The sequence below is a fragment of the Nymphaea colorata genome, unplaced genomic scaffold (assembly GCF_008831285.2).
Source record: "Nymphaea colorata isolate Beijing-Zhang1983 unplaced genomic scaffold, ASM883128v2 scaffold0606, whole genome shotgun sequence".
NCBI classification, from domain to species: domain Eukaryota; kingdom Viridiplantae; phylum Streptophyta; class Magnoliopsida; order Nymphaeales; family Nymphaeaceae; genus Nymphaea; species Nymphaea colorata.
Window position 1 is genome coordinate 1 of NW_022205112.1, and position 17,621 is coordinate 17,621.

Here is a 17,621-nt window from a genome sequence, read left to right on the forward strand (position 1 = left end):
ATCCCTTGTTTCCTCCTTTTTAAGGTATGTTTGCTAAATAGAACAATAGGTAACTATTCCATTGATATAGCTCAAATATTAGGGAAGTTTTGTGACACATGTTAAAAAGTGTACTATCAATCTACCCCAACTTTCGGGTGGATTATGCATAGTTACAAACCATTCCACCTACCAAACGGGCCTTTAGGACTCTTATCAATTTTTTAACATTGGTTTGTGGTCTTCTACCCCCAACTTCAATACTTGAGTTGTGTGGGGAGGGATTTATCTACAAAAAGCAATCAAATGCATACAGCTTCATATCTAAGAAGTGCCAAAAGCTAAACCTGGAGAAGATAAATTTCTTGTTTATAAAATCTCCCTCTCCTAATGCCAACTTAAGAAAGCTGATGGGGGCAAATCTTATGGAAACATCCACCTTGGTCTAATGAACCCTAGTCTCTCAATTTTTTCGAAAAAGGGAACCGAAAAGGTAAGATTTTGGGATTTGATAAAGCTCAAACTGAATGATTTGTGTTAGTCTGTTTATGTATATTGTTATGACTAATGTGCCCCTATGACTGGCAAAGAAGCATCATTATTTTTTTTCTTGCTCACGTTGTTATCTCATACCCCTGACATTATCTCATATCACTGCTGTGATCTCATCCACTTTATCTCATGTTTTGTCATATCTCATACCTATTATCTCATATCTCTATCACTATCTCATGTTGATGTCATTATCTCATACCTATATCTCATATCTCTATCACTATCTCATGCGATGTCATTATATCATGTCCATCATTATCTCATGCCACCCCTGCCATAATGAAATTTTCGTTCGACCTTCTCAAATAGACTTGTCAGTTCTTTTATTTTCATTGTCAGCGTCGGTTTCTCTCTCGGGTCATTGACCAAAAAAGAGTACGATTTCTGTCGGTGACCCAAAAACGGCAGCCGACGACCGGGCCATCGTGAAAAGCATGGCCTCTCTCTCTCTCTCTCTCTCTCTGCTGTTGGCCAATCGTCAGCCTCTCTCTCTCTCTCCTTGCTGTTTGACGATTCGTTCATTTACAACAGCCATTTTTCTCATTTGGGGATTCTCGTCCCACCCCCTCCGGTGAGACGACAATTCTGAAAGCAAATTTCTGGAATCAAACTTAATGGACAAAACTTTCATCTCTGATTTCATAAATGGAGGGTGGCATTTTACTTTTTGAATTTTATTTGCAGAAGTTATTTGCCCAGTAATTTTCATGCCATCAAACGGGCCATAAGGAAACAATTAATAAAAGCATATCATTTACATCCCCAATTCTTGCTCTGTTTGGCTGTCCAGGATGGATATAATTAGTGAAAATGTTAATGGTGTGCAATGAAGCAATATCCTGAAGGTAAGGATTAATATGAAATGAGTAAAATTAAGACAACTATGTATCGGTATGACACTGAAATAAGTTGAAACCCACTCGCCTGATTTTTTATTCGGAGAAGACAAGGGGTTGGTGCAAAATTTGAGTAAGAGTTGGTAGGCAGTTAATCTCTATTTCAAATCTTCGGACATCAACCTATTATACTACAAAAGGAGACTAACCTATTATACTACAAAGGAGACTATGTGAGTAGGGGCAACACCGATATACTAAAAGTAGACCATGTACTTTAAGAAAAATAAGGAGTTTACTGGGAGCTTGGAAGAGAAACTGCTCACCCAAAACTATCACTCATTTTTGTTTCAAAAAAAAAAAGCGACAAACAAAAATAACCTATAAAAATTAGGGAAACATATAGAAGATGTAGGGGATGGTGATATATGGAATATATGTACCTGTACCAAATGAATCATAAGGGCGGAGCTAGAAGAAAATGCCGATTAAGGGTACTAGGGTACCAGTTATAAAATTTTAGGTTTTGAAGTGGCACCAATATATAAATAAAAAAAACTATTCTTAGATATAAATAGGAAAATAGGTAATTTTCTTTATGTTTGTGTAGGAAATTGCCTATGCAGTATCCACCCAGCCTCCAACTAAAATGATATAATAAAACTGTGCTATTCTAAAGGACATTAATTTTAAAGGTTTTGTTGTTCTAAGTTCTCACTATACGTACGATTATTATGTTAAGTGGTATTTCAGAACCCAGAAAAATCTCCTTGAACCAATTAAGTACAATAGTTGTACAACATGTGAAAAAATTTAAATATTTATTGAAATCGTATTACAATGAAAAGATGATATAAAGAAGCCTTTCCTTTGCCAATATTTCGTAACAGCTAGATCTAACTATATTTTAAATGAAAAAGTAGCTGATATATTTGGTTCGCAGATAATAAGATAAGGGGAGCCGTAATTAAATGCGGCCACACGAAACAAGAATTAATGGGACATTGCTTTCACCAATTTCCTCACCGCCATGGTCATAACTAATGCAAGAATGAGCCAACTCTACCCTTGCTGTGATGACCATAATTAATGTAAGAAGGTAACCGCTTGACTCTTTGTCTTCAATTTGCATTGACCGATCTTTGTATATATTTCCAGGAGCTATGAGAATTTCTCTGTTATAGTTTTGAATTAATAAAGATAATTCGGGAAGTCGAACAAAGGTTGTAATACTTTTCATTTTTTCATATTCATTTCCAATTCATATAACCTAAGATAGTACAAATAATAATGCTATGTAGAATAAATATGGCGGAATAATCATTTTACAAATAAAGTTGTCAAGTTTTTTGTGGAAATATTCAAGAAGGTCAATAAAAGGCAGAGCATATTATATGTTAAAGTGGTTGTAATAATAATGCCAGCACTTCCTACAAGCAAGTCGCCCATAACATAACAAAAGGCTTGTCCTTGGTGACAAGATTTAAAACTGTCCTATTATTGCCTTTCAGATACCCTCACATAACATTATTACCAAAACGACTCCAATTCTGAAGCTGGTTATAAATGTCGTGTTGGGCAAGAAAATTTCATACGCCAATATAGTGGTGATGGAAAATGCCTTTAGTTAAAAGAAAAAAGAACTTTTGTAAGTGCAGATAAAATCGAATGATTCTGTCAATGGTAAATGCTGACCAATATACGCTTCGAAACAGCAAAGAAACATCTTCATTTTTTTCGTCTAGCATTTTCTTCATGTCGCATTGTCAAACCTATTATCTCATGCTCTTATTGTTATTTCATACACATTTTCCCATATCCATTATATCATATATCTGTCATTATCTTATACCTTAGTCATTATCTCATATTCATTGTTTTACTATGTTTTTTCATTATCTAACACAATTCCATATCATATCTCATGTCCATAACGTTTGACATAATAGTTACGAGATAAAGTATAGAGATATGAAATAATAAAAAAAGATATGTGATAGATGATAGGTTAAGAATGTCACTGTACAAGTACAATGCTGAAGTAAATATACTCCACCTATGATGTACATACGTTGTGTACAGAGTGGCGTACTCCTCCAATTCCGATGACCAGAAATAAATTAGTCTTCCGTCCCCCCTCCCTTTCCCGTCTACACTTCTTATAAGAAAGCGTCCATTGACGCCAAACCGTGGAAACGAAAAGGTTGCGTTTTTTGTGAGTTTCAGCTCTCTTCTCTGACATGGCCCTTCCCCGTTCATGTCCCTCCTCATCTTCCTTGTTCACATTCTTGCTCATATCTGCAGATCACCTGCAACTTCACTCAACAGCACCTTTCTCTTCAATGGCTTCCGCCCCTCAGACCTGAACCTACCCGACTCTGCAACTGTTACGAGAACGGGGGCTCTTTCCCTGACCAACGGTCACCTTGCCACGAATCCAGGCATCAAAGGCCACGCGTTCTACCCTGCCATTCTGCAGTTCAAAAAGCCTCCTGGTGCTAAGAAAACCCAATCGTTCAGTACCCGTTTCGTGTTCGAAATCGTATCCCAGTTCCCGGAGTCAGGCGGCCATGGCTTAGTATTCGTCCTGGCGCCGGCCACCAACTTCTCGCAGGCCACCGGAGGCAGCTACCTTGGCCTTTTCAACCGGGAGAACAACGGAAACCCAGCCAATCATGTATTTGCAGTTGAATTCGACACGGTTCAACAAGAAAAAATGAATGACAAAGGTGGAAACCATGTGGGCATCGACGTGAACGGTGCGAACTCCAGTTTCTTGAAGCCTGCCACTTACTATACAGAGTTTGGCAAGAAAGAAAAAATGGTTCTTGACTGCCAGACCACCATTCAGGCATGGATAGAGTAGCATGTCACCATAGCTCCATTGTCACACCCGCTCAAGCCTAACCGTTCCCTCATATCATATTCCATCGATCTATCCCCTGTTCTGCTTGAACACATGTATGTTGGATTCTTTGCTGGCATTCAAAAGCTAGAAAGCAAGCACTATATCTTGGCATGGAGCTTCGCGATGGATGGAAAAGCACCAGAATTGGACCTCTCACGCCTTCCTTCTATTCCTCGGGATCATACTCCACTATGTTAGTCTTTTAAGCTGTTCCTTTTCGTTTCTGCAGCATTAGTGGCCCTGTTATTTCTCATCATCACGGTTGGCATATCTTATTTGATCTAGAGGAAGAGGAAACTCACGTATGAGAAGATAGAAGGATGCGAGATGGACTACCCACATAGGCTCCCCTACAAGAAAATCTACAGGGCAACTAAAGGTTTCAAGGAAGAGTTGGGGAAAGGAGGCTTTGGCAGTGTCTACAAAGGTGTGCTGCCCAGAAGCAAAATCGAGGTTGCAGTGAAGAGAGTCTCACATGGTTCAAAGCAGGGGATGAGGGAATTTGTGGCAGAACTGTCAAGCTTGGGGAGGATGAGGCACAGAAACCTGGTCCAATTGCATGGTTGGTGTAGACGAGGCGAAGACCTACTCCTGGTTTATGAGTTCATGCAGAACGGGAGTCTAGACAGTCATCTTTTTGGCACGAAAGAGAGCAGGTTGAGTTGGGAACAGAGGTTCAAGATTCTAAAGGGAATTGCTTTCGGCTTGCTGTATCTTCACGAAGAGTGGGAGCAAGTCGTCGTGCATAGAGATGTTAAAGCAAGTAACGTTTTGTTGGATGGTGCCTTGCTCCAAGAGGTGGCCTGTGGAAGGAGGCCGATTGAGCCCGAAAGGCCCTCTGAGGAGCTGATTCTGGTGGAGTTGGTCCACTCTATGTGGAAAGGTGGACGAATACTGGATGCCATGGATAAAAGGCTCGGAACGAGCTTTGTCGTCGAGGAAGCAGAGCTTGTGCTGAAGCTTGGCCTGCTCTGTTCACAGAGTGCACCTGAATCAAGGCCAAACATGCGGCAGTTGACTCAGTTTCTTAATGGGGATGTGCCGCTACAAGATCTAAAACGCCAGAATCTGGGTATCCACGATCAAGGCATGAACCAACTAATTCTGCAGTATCCATCTTCGGATCAGGGATCGTCAACTTCGGCAAGCTCAGTCTCATACGAGAAGGCATCGTCAACCTCAGGAAACTCGGACCCATACAGGAAGGTATCATCTGCTCCGGGAAGGGTTACTCTGGCTTGTGACGTATGAAGACAATTCTTAACACGTCATTTTCGAGGCATCGGAAAAGTCATATAGGATCAGTGAATTGCCAAAGTAGCAGAATAGCATATTTTGCCTGACTTCCATGGCTGGTACATTGACAAGACCTATGACGTTATTTTCTGAAAGCTGGGTCAAGCAAAATGTTTGCATTATTTAATACCAGCACCGTCATATCACTGCCACGTAGCTGAGTCGATTTTTTTTTCAGAACTTTTCTTGAGGGTGGTGTTCGAGTTCAACGTCTTGAAACGGTGCACCGTCTTGTCGGCGAATAAAATTTAGAGGTCGATTTTCTCATTTTTGTATTGTTCTATCTTTACTTTGGACATGCGTTCTACATGTATGTTTCGAATAATACTTGTAAAATTATATTCATAAGAATATAATTTAGTTCCTCATCGACCATTATCCTCACTACTCGCAGGTTGTGGTAGCCATGGCACAGAAAATTCTGTTGCTACGCCAGATTTAGACATAGCATGCATTTTGTTTCTTACTCATTAAGCGACATGATTATCATCAACGACAACACAGCGTCCAGTTGTGGCCTTTCTTTCATTGCCCTAGGCCCAGTAGTTTAGTTTTTGCAAATTAGGGTAGCTTACCCTTTTTGACAGCATTTTTTATATTAGGTTAGGTGATATCAATAAACTAAACCATCAAACAAGCCTTTTCTATTGCACAACTTCTGATTTGGATTTAGTAACTTCATAGAATCTTAATTGCGATAAGCATCAATTATATATATATATATATATCTTCGGGCTTCGATTTTTCTACTATATCAAAATAACTACAGTGTACTTTTGCATGAGATAGGTGAATAGATTTTCTACAATGAACAATTTATAAAATCAAAGAGTACTATTATAATTCCCTTACCTAGATTTCAAAAGAATTACACATACGCGCTCAACAAATGATCAAATAAGAAGAATGCTCCTTATCTTTTGAACTTCATAAAAAGGCCATTAGCTTGTGCTTCAAACCTCCATACAGCAATTTCTCCAACTAAAAGTATTAAAACAACAATATACGAAATGTCTTTTCTTTGACTAAGTAAAAAAAAAATAAGATAAAAAGAAAACAGCCCTTACTAAACGATGAGGATAGACAACAACCCTCACCGTTCGAAAGGGCAATGGCCATGGCGAAGTCTTGACACCTCTGCTAAGAGAGTCAACGACACACCCTCGCTGTGCTGCGAGGGGTAACCATCACCTTTTGTTGGACATCAAAGGGCTGACAAACCCTTGCCACTAGAAAGCAAGGGCGGAGGCAGGGGGCGGGTAGAGACATGGCCCCCAACACCACCCGTTTAGATTTTTAAAATTTCTAAAAATTATATATAAATTTTAGTTTAACTTATATAAAAAATACGAAAAAAATATTGTGCGGTACTTATTAAAATTTTAGCCCCTGCAACAAAAAATTTCTGGTTCCACCCCTGCTAGCAAGGGCAGTGAGGGTCGATTCTGACCATTGCTCGCTGCGCAAGAACCGTTCCCTCACAGTCCAGCAAGGGCAGGAAGGCAACTCCAGCTCCCTGGACAGCGAAGGATCGTCGAGCCTAGTGAGTGGAGAGGGAAGATATGTTATGCAATTTTAGGGGTGTTGCCTTCACTCCTCATGTCAGGATCTAAAGCAGTTGAGAGAGAGACGTTGAAAATTCTTTTGGAAAGCTGACCTTGTTAAGAAGTATTACTCGTGTCTCATTCTCTCTTCCTACCCTTGTCATAACAGATCTTCTTTTTATGTTCATATATCAATGGTAAGATTTCTCCTCCAGCAACTACTGATCTTAAATTTAAAGAGTGGGAATTTGAGAATGATTTAGTTATGTATTGGCTTATAAACTCCATGGAAAGATGTGTCTCCAACATGTTTCTCTATAAAAAAACAACAAAGAAAATTTGAGACACATTGAAAGATGTCTACAAAGAACAAAATAACTTGCATATAGTGTACCAAATACAATTAGAACTAGCTAAGCTTACAATGGGAGATAAATCTATACACATCCATATGAGTCAATACCGCAGCTTTTGGGATTAACTAATGCAGTATCGACCCACTACTTCGGATCCTGATGTTTATAAATAGCGATTGAAAGAGATAAAACTTGCAGGTTCCTTGCTGGGCTTGGTCCTGAATTTGAAAGTGTTAGAAGCCAAATCCTTATGATGACACCTCTACCAAATTTTGATCAAGCATGTCAAACCATACAAACGGGTGATTCCTCGTCACAAAGCCATGAACATTGATAAGAAAAGTGATGCTACGGAGATTCTAAAGCTGACGTCAAGAATAATGGTGGTGGAAATAATTTTGGAAAGGGGAAGAGCAAATTAAAATGCTCATATTGCAGGAAGACTGGCCATTTACATGAAAAATGTTGGGAGCTAGTTGGTAAGCCATCAAAAGAGATAGCACATTCGCCATCTACCAATAACTCCAGCACTGCAAACTTTGCCACAAGGGAGGAGCTGGAAAAGTTATTCCAACATTTTTTCAAAGTCCAAACTGGTCTCTGCCGGGTGTATTGGAAATCTGAAGGTAAGTATCAAACTTTTATTGCATGTTCTAAAAATTGTGGTTAGATAGTAGATTCTGGAGCCACTGATCACATGACCAGCAATTTCTCAAAATTGTTTGAATTAAAAAAGAAAAAGAAAAAAGAAAGCATGCATTCACTGCCGATGGGTCCCCTATGATCATTGAAGGCATTGGACAGATATCATTCTTTGAGCCAAATTTATTTATATTTGTGTTATTTATATTGCAAAACTCTCCACCAATCTCATGTCTATTAGTAGGATTACTAATTCTCATAATTTCTTAGCTATTTTCTCCAAAAAGGATGTGATTTTTCAGAACATGAAAACAAAAAAGGTGATTGGTAGGGGTTGTGAGCAAAATGGGCTGTACGCGTTAGACGATTTTGAAACCAGTTTGCTTGCTTGCATTGAGAAAGTAAAAAAACTTCAGAATATCAGTTAAGGCTCTCGCGCCTTGGTCATGTTTCCGATCGATCTTTAAAGCTTCTTGTTCCAAATGTTATTTTTTGAAAATCATTCATGTGGTGCATGTGAATACTCTAAGTCAACTAGGCTTCCTTTTCAAAATTCTAGTGAAAGATCCAATGATGCATTTGATTTAGGCCACTCAGATGTTTGGGGACCAGCCTCCACAGAGTCATATTCCGACAATAGATATTATGTTTCATTTATAGATGACAAAACTTGTATGACTTGGCTTTATTTTTTCAAAAATAAAAAAGAGGTTACAAAAACTTTTGAAATTTTTTATTAACTTGTACACACACAATATTGTGCAAAAATAAAAAACCTCAGGTCAGATAATGGAAGAGAGTATGTTAATTATGCTCTTCAAGAATTTATGAAAAAAATAAAAGAATCCAACTACAGTTCACTTACACAGTACACAACAAAAAGGGGTGGCCAAACACAAGAATTGACAATTACTTAACATAACCCTGTCTCTCATTATGCACATGAATATCACCATTCGCTTCTGGTAGGAAGCTATAGGTACTGCTTGCTACATAGCTAATATAGTTCCCAATTCAAGTATTGACAACCAAGTTCCAATTCAGATTCTTATAGACAGACCGATCACTATAAAACAGTTCAAGGTTTTCTAAGTGTTTTGTTCACATTCAAGAAAAATATAGGAATAAACTTCAAAAGCGAGCTATGAAGTGCATTTTCCTTGGATATTTTAGCAAAAGAAATGTTATAAATGCTATGAACCATTTTTGAAAAGGTTTTTTGTTACCTGTGACAGTAAATTTTTTTGAACAAGAACCTTTTTATGAAGAACAAATTCAGGCAGAGATTGACACAAAAAATCTCAGGGACATCAACTCCCTGAGATTATGGTAAAGTGTATGCAGCATATCCTAAACAGGATTATCTCAAAAAATCAAAGTGCTTTCCTTCTCAGGAGGTGCATTCAGGACAAGTTTCTTTCTCAGCCAAGAAATTGTTCACATCTTTCAAAACAACAAGAAGAAAGCAGCTTGTGTTAAAATTAATTCCTATGACAAAGTGAATTGGGAGTTCTTGAAGACTAACCTATGCCACTTAGGATTTCATGATTCGTGGGTAAAGAAACTTATGACAATCGTAACCATAGTTAAATCTGCATTTCTTATCAATGGCAAGGAAGGAATGTGGTTTGAGAATAAGAGAGAGCTCAGGGAGGGGGATCCGCTCTCCCCCTACTTGTTTGCCACAGTCATGGAAATGCTCACTCGTAGTATACAAACCCAAGTAAATAAAAAACAAATAAGGATCTCTTCCATGGGGGTTGGGACCAATTTCCCTTTCTCCACTTTATACACAGACGACATCATATTCTTTATAGAAGGAAGGCTGAAGAACTTTCAAAACTTAAAAGCGTGTCTTGACGAATTCTCTAATTGCTCAAGCCTAGTCATGAACACTACCAAGAGCTCAATTCTTCCAATCAATTTGTAAAGCTGAATACACACTCAAATAAAGCAGGAATAAGGCTGGAGTCAAGGTCAGCTTCCTTCTATGCACCTTGGCATTCCCCTCCAAACGAATGATGTGACAGAGGACAATGCAGACATTTAATTCTTCGCTCATCTAAGAAGCTAACTCTTTGGAAACAGAGATGTCTTTCTTTTGCAGGTAGACTCGGTCTAATCAAACATGTTCTATCTTTGTTGCCTAGTTACTGGAGCCTGGTGGTCGAACTTCCTGCTACTACCTGTAAGCAACTAAGTAAAATGGCAGGCAACTTCTTATGTGTCGATATGGCAGACAACAAAAGCTTTCATTGTATTAAATGTTCTAGTCTTTGTCTCCTGAAATTAGAGGGAGGCATAGGTCTCAGAGACATCAAGGAAACCAATTTGGCTAACTTGGCCTTTTTAGTGTATCGCGTGACCCAGCAGTCCTCCCCTTGGGCAGAACTTGTTAAAGGTCGGTACTGCAAGCTAAAAGAACTAATTGACAACAACATTAGGGGCAAAAGGGTGTGTAAAGCATGGCGAAGGGCATTGCAGGCTTGGCGCAGGATTAATGTAAATGTAGGCTGGAGGATTGGTAATGGTGCTGTGGCCAAATTTTGGACGGATTATTGGAGCCCTGAGCGCTTGATTGATAAGATCCCAATATCCCATCGCCATTTGGTACAAGATACAATTGGATGCACGGTAAAGGAAAACATGGAGGAAAATGGGGAGTACACCAGTGAGTTCCTTGCCACTTTAAATATTCCTTTCTCTTGTCTCTGCCTTGAGGATGGTCAGCCTGATGTCATGGTGCGGAGAAATAGAGATAAAGGGGAATTCAATCGGCATGAATTTTGGCAAAGGATGAGGAAAAAAGGTTCCAAGAGCAATAAGAGCATGCTCGTTTGGAAAGGGAGAGGATGACCAAGGGCCACCTGGTTTGTTTATTTAGGTGTTTTAGGTCGTCTACCTATTGGTGGGTTTGTGCACAAGCAAGGCTGGTCACTTGCTTCTAGGTGCCTAGTTTGCAAGCAAGAGATTGAAGACATCAAACACCTTTTTTTCAACTACAAGGGAGCTCGGTTTATATGGACATACATTTTTGAAAAATTTGGGAGGGCTAAGCAGTGGCATAGGAGTCCCCCAAACTTAATGCAAGGGCTCATCTGGTGGCATAAGAAGGACTTCAAAGACAAACTGCTTAATAAATGTTGGAAAGACAACTTCCATATGGCAATATGCTTCATCTAGAAGACTCGCAATCACATCGAGCATAAGGGTGATATACCAATTGGCAACTTGGCAAAACAGTTTTGAGCACACTGCAGTGATTACTAGTGGAATTTTCAATGGAAAAGAACTTAGTTGGATAAAATCTGTAACTGGCTCTGCTTGGGATTCTATGGAGCAATGGAGTTAAGTAGGATGATTGATGGGTAGAAATCAACATTACCTTGTGGAGTAAGGGTGGCAGAAGAGGAGTGGCTGGTCTCATTAGAGACGCTTGTGGACAATTCCATTTTTGTTTGGCCTGTTGGTTTGAGAATGACATTGGATGTTGGGAGATAGAGATTCTAATGGAATGCATTGGGCACTTGGTGGACATTGAGGGCAACTCAAGGTGCATTTACCTTTTGGCCAATGATGGAGATTGGAAGCAGCACCTACGCAGCAACATTAAACATGGCACAAAAATTGTCAACAACATTTCCATGAGCAATAGTTTTCTTATTAGGCTTACTATTAACAAGGGACGGCCTCTTGCTGAAGTTATTAACCTTTTGTCAATTATTCCAGCCAATGGATTGTATAGGAAATGCAATCACCATGATAACATGTGGGATCCACGAAAAGGAAGTAATACTACGTTTTGAGGTCCTGTGCGGACCCATTGTTGTTGTACATATTACTCCATTTTATTGGAATAAAAGGCTGGGGGCCTAACCCCAACACAGTCATTGTCCAGTAAAAAGGATTAGGAAAAGTACCTTTGAAATGAAGGCTAATTTCCTGTACCGGTTCAGTCAATGCAAATAGATCGTATGCCAAGCATCAAGTTGGTGGGCCATTCTTAAATTAATTATTACCGGGGTGAGGAAGCTGGTGGTGACAGCAATTGACGCCCTTTGAATTATTCTTGTTATATGGAGTTGTTTTTCTCATTAAATTGTGGGTGCTTTTTGTCATCACCTCTGTGGGCTTCAAGCCTACAGTCGGTCATTCCATAAGTTATAGCTGCTGTAAAGTGTCGGCAAACTAATGTTCTGAAATCAACTCTTCATTTGGATATATAATAAGAATATTTCGATGAATGATTAAATTTTTTGTCACATGTTTTAAGACTATTGAAAAACTTATAATTTGGAATCGATTCAACTATAGTCCTATATATATATAAATATTCACAAACAGGAAATTGTCGGGGCAGAAATGGAGATGCCAATATATTGGATATGGATCGAATTTCCAACCGAACCACCTCTATTGAACAATTCCACTACATACGTGCCACCATGCCCTAGAAGCAACACCATGCAAACAAGTCCGACGCATTTAGCAAATCAGATGTTCATTTGTAGGGATATCAATGAATCAGATTTGAATCAATATATTTTTAACTGCATCTATTTTTTTTGGATACTCATATACTAACTCAGATTCGAATTGGGATTTGAATATGAATGATGACAAGTCATATCCAACAAAAAAATCCGGCTTCACAATATGAATATATATATATGTATGTGCGTGTGTGTATATCTATATATATTTTGTTTAACTCATTTAACTTGTTAACTTGTTTTACAACTCGAGCTTAACTTCTTTAACATTTCAAATATAAATTTAAACTTGAAATTAACTTGTTTATAAACAAGTCGACTCGCAAGTCAAGTTGTTTCTAGCGAGTTGAAGTTGAATCCGAGTTGTCTTGACTTGTTGGTCAGACTTAACCGCCCCTCTACAATCATGTAAGCATGCATTTCTTTCTTTCTACAAGTTACTGTTAAGATACGTAGACCTTTGTTTCTTCACCAAAGGTACGTGAAGCTTCCCCTTCGATCACCACCACCACCACTTTATCCTTTCTTGCGAAAAGAATGTGTTGGTACCAACATTAATATTGAACTTCCAAACCACAAAGCACCCGACTAAGGGTGGGGAATGGGCCGGGTACCTCAGGGGCAGTTTGGTACCGGGTCCATAATGAGCTGGTCTTGGGCAGGTTATTTGACACATGGGCTGGCCCAACTAAAAAAAACTGTCGGGCCAAACTGGCCCTGCGACTAAAAAAGCCACCAGGCCCGGCTGGCCTGAGTCTGGTTTTGGTGGTCCCAGTTGTTTCGATAGCTAAGGGTAGAATCAGACTAATTGGTTAGGGACAAAAACCTGACCCTCTAAATATGATATTTAGTGTTTTTATTAAAATCTAACCTTACTAATGTAATCTTACTTAAGTTAGGTTGATGAAAAATGTATATTAAGTTGATCATTTTTTAGGATTTAGTAGTGCTTAAGCAAAAATGAATTGCTTTGATAGCATCAACATTTTGATAATAGGAACTTGAACATTTTTCATAAAACCAACTAAATTCAAATCATGTTTTATATCAAAATAGTTTTTATAAATATATTTGGATGTTTATATTTTATTTAGAATATTTTTTAACAAAAAATTAAAGTGTCTAGTTTTTATCATTGACCTATGTGTCAAATCTTTACCAATCTGTCTTTCTCTCTCTCTCTCTCTCTCTCATATATATATATATATATATGAGAGAGAGAGAGAGAGAGAGAAATTGGTAAAAACTAGACCACTTGAGTAATAGACAAAAACCAGACCTATTGAAATTAATTATTGAAATATTTCCTTTTGAAATCTAACCTTATAGATATAATCTTAAGAATGAATTGATGAGAAATACATACTAAGTTAGTTGTTTTCTTACTTAAATTATGTGGTTTTTAATACTAACGAGATGAACAGCTCTTATAACATCAAAATTTTGGAAGTATAAACTATAAAGATCATTTTTTTTTACAAAAATGGCTTAAATTAAAACAAGATTTATATTAAATTAGTGTTTATAAATGCATTAGAAGGTTCATATTTTGTTTAAAACACTTTTAACGTGAATTTAAGAGGTCTGTCTTTTATCCCTTACGCAAGTGGTCTTTCCTACAAAATCACTCTACATACACACACACACACACAGTATATATATATATATATATCACATCAGATTTTGTCCAAAAGAAGTGGTCTATGAAAATTATGTCGTACATCAAACATTATGCACTCATTCCTACAGTTTCCATTTCTACGCTTACCATTCTTCCGTCATTTGTTTTTTCAAAAAGATGCAAGTAAATCATAATCATGGGACAAAAAAAGAATGCTCCATTTTAGATCCATATTTCTTAATTTTGATGCTGTCGGTTTGATTATATTATGTCCTTTGTTAATTTTGTGCTTTGTGATATATAAATGTGTTTTTGTCATTTAATTAGCTTTTGCAAATTAAAGGATCCTACGTTTAATGAAGACTTAAAAATATATATAACCTTCAGCATGTTGCATTATTGTTCACCATTCACGTTCCATCATTTCTCCATGCCGGAGAGCCAAAAAGAGCTACGACGACGGATGCATGTGATCAGCTTCTTATTTGAACATATGTCCAACAGAACCGCTTTTTCCAACTGGGTTTTGGTTTGAATTTTCAAATCCGAGAGCTGAAATAATGCTGGCAGATACGTATAACTTAAACACAGAAGCATTTGGATCCGGGTGAGGATTATGCCAAAAGTGATGTCTGGATCTGTTTCTAAATGGATTTCAGATTCTGTTTCAGTAACTGGATTTTGATCTAATGAAAATTTATATTCGAAAGTGGGCTCAGGCTAAGTAAATAGGTTAGGAATAGGTGCTGTATAAGACTACCATATAACTTAATTGACATGTTCAAGGAGTTCTAACAAAGGGTGTAGCATAGCTGGTAGAACCGGCTGGCATATAAAAGGTATGTCATCAGCTTGATTTCCATGGGTACTACTTTCTTGAACTGAAAATCATCACCACTGCCACCTAAATCCTCAAGCGGACCCTGAGCCATTAAACATGGGGGAAGAGGTCAGCTTCAAACATATCAACCCCAACCGAGGCAGATGTTCTGTGAAGAATACGCAAAAATACTGACTGCCTGATGACGAACAAAAAGGGAGGAGGAGATATATATGAAGCCATTCGGCCTAAAGAGTGCATATTCACAAAAAGAGAAAAAAAGAAAAAGTTCCCCCTTTTTTCTCTTTTGAATTTACTAAATAAATTATTTATACATGCTGAAGAATAGCCATCGAAAATATCTCAACAAGATATCAAATGATTTTTGACACGCACTTTAGATTTCTGCATTATTAATTGAAGAAGCGCAATAATTTTTTTTTTATTTTTCACGGAGACTGGTTTTTTTCCACCCCCATGAAGAGATGCAACTTCCTCCCACCTGTGCCCATCACCCTTAGTGTTCACAGACCTTGTGTTGGGATCTATTACGATCCATACCATGAGCATACTGGGTCATGACAACGACTACATGGTTTGAACCTCAAACCTCTTAAAGGTGGACCGCCTTGCTACTCACTGCACTACAACCTCTATTGTGACAGATTTTAACAACACAAAATTAAAAAAAAAAACCCTTCCGGCCACAGAAATGGACGTCTGATTTCAGTTTTCCTATATAGATATGTCATCCTTAAATCTTATAGTCCAATGGTTGGTTCAGTCTTTTTCTAATGAATTTTATAGGCTACTTTTCCAATCCAACCACGATTAATGCCCAAAACTATAAGTAAAACAAGAAAAAAAAACTAAAATTGACCTTTATTCTAATTTTTTTACATGATTACTTGACTCATAAGACTAACTGACGGCGTAGTGGCTGGTGTTAGCAACCAGCCAACGATCCTGCACAACCAGCCACATGCACATATGTAAGCAAACTATGGGTGCTTGTCTATTAGAGATCTGCGAGAGAAATGATGTGCATATTCAGCATTGCTGGCCATAGAAGTTTTTTTCATTTTTTATGATCTTAGCGCTTGTAGTAAATAAAACAATGGCTGGTGCTTGATCTTTTCAAAAGTGATAAATGCTATGAGGGACCATAGATGGCCCAAAGAAAGAGATATATAGGAACCCTGTTTGTATTGTGCTAGCGTCGATGGTCCTAAATAGCCACACTTTTTTCTGTGGCTAGTAGACCAAAGGTGGTCGCGATGAGTTGGAGCAACAACGTTGGCCATTTTCAATCGTAGGTCCCAACAAGCGGAACAAATGCCATCAACGACGAAAGCTGCCACGATGGTTTTTCTCAGTTACCGTGTGATGAAATATCGGACACACTTGAAAAACAAAAGCAAAATATATTTGTAAAAGAAGAAGATCGCGTGGAAACATGAAATTATTGACCGCAAAAGCAACTATATGCCCTTCAAAAATATACAAATACACTTTCTTAATACAAAGATAACTATGTTACCTTTATTTTCTTGGCATACTAGTAAAATGCCCGTTATTTGCATTCAACTAACTAAAAATATGTATCTGACTTGCGAAACATGTGTTTGACGGTCACCCATAGGCAGATACGTTGTACGTCAAGCAACAAAAACTGAAAAAAATTCAGGAAAATAACAAAAATTATTAGCAACCACAATTTACTAATAAGTTCATCTATTGGCTACCAAAATTTCTTGAAACAGAACCAAACTTTTTTATTAGCGACAACAATTTACTAACAAGTTCACATCTGATGGTAGCTGTTATTGACGTGCAAAACTAGCTCTTGGCAACCACCAATACTTTCGCCCATTTATTCGCAATGGCTTTTGCCCTAACGGCTAGCCAATGGCAGCCGTTGTCAGTTGTAGCATGTTGAAATGGTTTTTAAGCAAAGGCGGAGTTAAAAGTTTTTGGCTGTGGCACACTAATACATATTTTAACTTAAATTGGAAATTACTTTTATAATAAAACAAATAATTATAGTTATGGAAAACTTACAATTGATCCCAACAAGAAAAATCAAATCATTATAGTGATGGATAAAAAATAATAAGAGAGAAAATGGTATCTTTAAGGTGCCAATGTTATTCTCAATGTTAACACGACTACAGACACCAGGTACTTTCTTCACACATCTCATTTAAATGAGAAAATTAAGACTGACCACTGGAGATTATATTTAAGACCGTCTAATTAATTTCAACGTAAGCAAATCATAAGGGGCAAACTCAGACTCCAAAATCAGCAACCAACAGTGGTAAAGTTAAATCTCAAAACAGTAATAAAAAAGCTCAATTGCCTAAATATCAGCCATGCCAATGAAAACAGTGGCAGTTTAGCAACATCAGTGGCAATTTATAATAGACCAAGTGAATATATATATATATATTTATTATATATATATATATATTTATATATTATATTATATAATAATATAATTGAGTGAAAGATGACGCTGGCTATTTAGAGTCATCTAGCCTTCTAAGCAAAGCTGTCTATCTAAGTAGA

General features: G+C 37.8%; 2 protein-coding genes across 2 annotated transcripts; both read left to right on the plus strand.

The window, feature by feature from the left end:
* Positions 1–3,584: 3,584 nt before the first annotated feature.
* On the plus strand, positions 3,585–4,245 carry LOC116245275 (L-type lectin-domain containing receptor kinase SIT2). The gene has a single exon (XM_031616909.2). The coding sequence runs from the start codon at positions 3,628–3,630 to the stop codon at positions 4,234–4,236; it is 609 nt and encodes a 202-aa protein (XP_031472769.1). The 5' UTR covers positions 3,585–3,627; the 3' UTR covers positions 4,237–4,245.
* Positions 4,246–4,405: 160 nt separating this feature from the next.
* LOC116245272 (L-type lectin-domain containing receptor kinase SIT2) lies at positions 4,406–5,529 on the plus strand. Its single transcript, XM_031616908.2, has 2 exons — positions 4,406–4,471; positions 4,564–5,529. The coding sequence occupies exons 1-2, from the start codon at positions 4,406–4,408 to the stop codon at positions 5,527–5,529; spliced, it is 1,032 nt and encodes a 343-aa protein (XP_031472768.2).
* Positions 5,530–17,621: the final 12,092 nt, after the last annotated feature.

Coding starts and splice junctions, on each gene's coding strand:
- LOC116245275 (XM_031616909.2), top strand. CDS start 3,628: ATGTCCCTCCTCATCTTCCTTGTTCACATTCTTGCTCATATCTGCAGA.
- LOC116245272 (XM_031616908.2), top strand. CDS start 4,406: ATGGAAAAGCACCAGAATTGGACCTCTCACGCCTTCCTTCTATTCCTC. Junction 4,472..4,563: donor TCGGGATCATACTCCACTAT/GTTAGTCTTTTA, acceptor TATTTGATCTAG/AGGAAGAGGAAACTCACGTA.